Below are 3,263 nucleotides of genomic sequence, written 5' to 3' on the forward strand. Positions count from 1 at the left end.
AAGTGCAAAAAGGTTACCGGCAAATTGATGAAAAACAGCATATTTTACCTAAACCGCAGCGTGTTTATGTATTCCCCACAAATAAAACATGTTTCAACGTCATTTCTATAACTTTTCAGGAAAGTATGTTTTATAAGTTTAGTTTAAAATGCAAAATCTTTTCAAATTTCATACAAAATTGGAAAAAGTTCATAACGATCACTAATACAAATGCATCGACGTGAATAGGATACCTTTTAGAATTGTCATCTATACTTGGAGCAACGACCGGTGAGAAAACGGGTGAGTGCGTAAAATTGCCGCACTTAGAGTGCCTGTAAATATATAGAGTGGCGACACTGTCAAAATTGGAATAAAAATTATCTGTCAGTGTCATTCCAATTGAGCAAACAACCTATTAAACACGTGTGAGGAAAAGAGAAAGGATGTTCAGTGTTACCAGCGTTACTTTGGATGACACGGCGCCACTCTAGTTATATATAGTAGAGACTGTGTTATAAAGAGATACGCAAAGAGAAAAGCAGTAAATATGGCAACACTTTGCTAATATTTTATTTTAAACAATTCTGGCAACCACATTTATTTTCGCATAACTTTTCATACGCACTAGAAAGTGTAATGAAATTTCGAAACTTTGTAAGGATATATTACTGAGTTTCAGTGCTTGTTCATACAATTATAATAATTTCCAATGCATCACTCATGACATGAGCATGACGAACACATTTTTCGTTGAAACCATAATTGCACGTGATTCACAGAATTTAAACTGATCGCAACACACATTCTGTACGAAAAGTAACACGCATGAGTTTGTTGACTTTGCACACTTGGAGCCTCGATTTGACGGTTCACTTGGAGTTTTCGACCTCACTCTGCGTATCTGTTCATAACACTGTCTGTAATATATAGGCACTCTAGCCGCACTGTACACAGTCGCCATAACAACTTAAATAGTAACGCACTGTTAAGGATGCCCTTACACCATAATAAGGCAATCCACGGGTGACGTTTCAATGCTTGTACGTTTGTTATTGTTGCTGTTTTTCAAGCTGCGAAACCAAAACCGAAATCTTCTAATGTCGGCAATAATATCAAAAGTGATTTGTTATTGTTGTATTTAGGATTGGCACCCGAAATACTAGAGCTACCGATCGGAAAACATTTGTTTTTCACGCTTCTGGATCCGGGTTGCGACCGATCGAACATACGTAAAGCTGTCATAAGTTGAAAACAGACTGAAATCAGCTGATCGCAACTGTCTCGTGGATTGCCTTATATCGAAGAGTTTTCAAGTCAGAAATTATCGATTTTATGTGCTTGAATTCGTTTTCTTCCAATTTTTTTCGGGTTTTCGAGCAGTTGCAAACAGTTTTAAAAAACCGGCATCACTGGGAGTAAGCAAATATCAACAAAAAGACAAACGAACGTAACAAGCACAACAAAAGAGATTTTTTGCTTAAATTTTTCTTATTTGAATGAGAGTTTTTTTTTTACACTAAAAGAAATTATGCTTTAAAACCTATTCTAGTGAAAAAAAAAAATCCAGAATGTTTGCACTCCTGTACTCAACAAGGATATATAGAAATGTACCGTTCAGGTTAAATGTAACTCGCAGCTTCAATGTTAAAAGTTCAACAAAGCTTGGATTCCCCTGCAGTTACACCGACGAAGAAACCCGAAAAATTTTAGCTACTATAAATGAGCAAGGCGTTGAGCAGCTTTACAAGTATTGCACTTAATTGTTTTTATATCCAATGCTTAAAAGTAATTCGTATTTGCACAGGTACGACATCTCTAAGTCTCGTTTAAAAAGAATTGAAGTGTGGCGTAAAAAGTTCGGGAAGTTCATGTCTCTTGACCAAGTGCTAGAACTAGATGGATTTGGAATTACAATTTTACGCAGATTTTACGATTCAATCATCAATAGTTCGAAAGACAACGTAGAAATTGCTTCCAAAGTTATTAAAAAAGATCCATCATTTACATCACCTGTTTTTCCCGTTAGTCTCGCTACTAAAGTTAAAAGTTGCGTTTCTTTGTATATAGGTTTAGATTTCGTAACTTGGGCAAAATTTGATATAATCCAAAAGACACCAACAGTGTTAACCGGTTGGAATAGCTTCGCGATTCCTGATCGAAAGTTACATATTAGTGATTTAATCCGTGTTGTTAGTCAGATCAACCAACTTATACCAAAGGCGGATGTTTATGTAGTGGAAAATCCTGCTGTTGCACAGATGGCCATCGGTGGAAGTGCGATCAAAACTAACATCAACGTTCAAAAATCACAACTCATTGCCATGATAATGGTAATTTTAACAAACCGAACTAAAGAAAATACGGATATACCGGAGAATGTTTTCTTTCTCAAGCAATACATTTCCGCGCGACTCTTTGGAATCTATGTTGGAAATGAGCGAGTTTCATGCGAAAACGTTGTTCGGTCTCTATTGGAACGTCAAATTGGATTGAGTGAAGATTCTATAAATCAGATTCAGTCTAAATTAACCGTTCCTTCGGGACTCAAAGTATTGTACGAAGAAAATCAGGATGCTGAACGAGAATTTTTAGGACAATCGTTACTACTAGGGTTGACATTTGTGAGGTTGTGTATTGTAGAGTGTAAAGATAGCCTTAATACATTAAAAAAATGAATATATGACATATTGTAATTAGAAAACGACATTCAAAATTACAAAATTTGGAAAATTTTATTTATTTATTTTTTATTTTTTCTCAACACTGGTTAAATAACTAAAATCAACTCGACTAGCCCATGTATTTCAAATAAGACAAGTTGCCCTATTGACAATATTACAGAAGCTTCGACGAGCAATTCATTTCATTTGAAACACCCTATATGATCGAGTCGAATCTACTCGTCTTTTGGAATCAGGCTCTATGCATTTATTGCGTTACATTTGTTTGCACTGTCGGGTAATCGATATATAAAGGCGCTAATTGCTAAACCACATATCTTGAAAATTGCGTATCACGTTGCTTGGGAAGATTGATGAGTTGGGAAGTAACTTTAAATCATTTTTGTGATGTTAAATTTAGCTATCAAACCTTTATGCCAAACACTGTCGAATGCCTTTTCTATGTCTGGAGGGCCAGCTCCGGTGCACAGCGGTTCGAATTGTATGGCAAGGGCGGTCATGAATCATTTTTGTGCAATATTGCTCTTGAAAACTTCTGAAATCGACAAAATCAGGTGTGTTTTGACTATAACAACCTTTTTTGGGACTGTTATCATCCAA

At 35.8% G+C, this 3,263-nt stretch overlaps 1 protein-coding gene across 1 annotated transcript; it reads left to right on the top strand.

Annotated features, from left to right (window-relative positions):
- The first annotated feature begins 1,281 nt into the window (after nucleotides 1-1,281).
- LOC129721385 (uncharacterized) lies at nucleotides 1,282-2,717 on the top strand. Its single transcript, XM_055673899.1, has 2 exons — nucleotides 1,282-1,729; nucleotides 1,787-2,717. The coding sequence occupies exons 1-2, from the start codon at nucleotides 1,551-1,553 to the stop codon at nucleotides 2,655-2,657; spliced, it is 1,050 nt and encodes a 349-aa protein (XP_055529874.1). The 5' UTR covers nucleotides 1,282-1,550; the 3' UTR covers nucleotides 2,658-2,717.
- Nucleotides 2,718-3,263: the final 546 nt, after the last annotated feature.

The sequence above is a fragment of the Wyeomyia smithii genome, chromosome 2 (genome assembly GCF_029784165.1).
Source record: "Wyeomyia smithii strain HCP4-BCI-WySm-NY-G18 chromosome 2, ASM2978416v1, whole genome shotgun sequence".
Lineage (NCBI taxonomy): Eukaryota > Metazoa > Arthropoda > Insecta > Diptera > Culicidae > Wyeomyia > Wyeomyia smithii.

Coding starts and splice junctions, on each gene's coding strand:
- LOC129721385 (XM_055673899.1), top strand. CDS start 1,551: ATGTTTGCACTCCTGTACTCAACAAGGATATATAGAAATGTACCGTTC. Junction 1,730..1,786: donor GGCGTTGAGCAGCTTTACAA/GTATTGCACTTA, acceptor GTATTTGCACAG/GTACGACATCTCTAAGTCTC.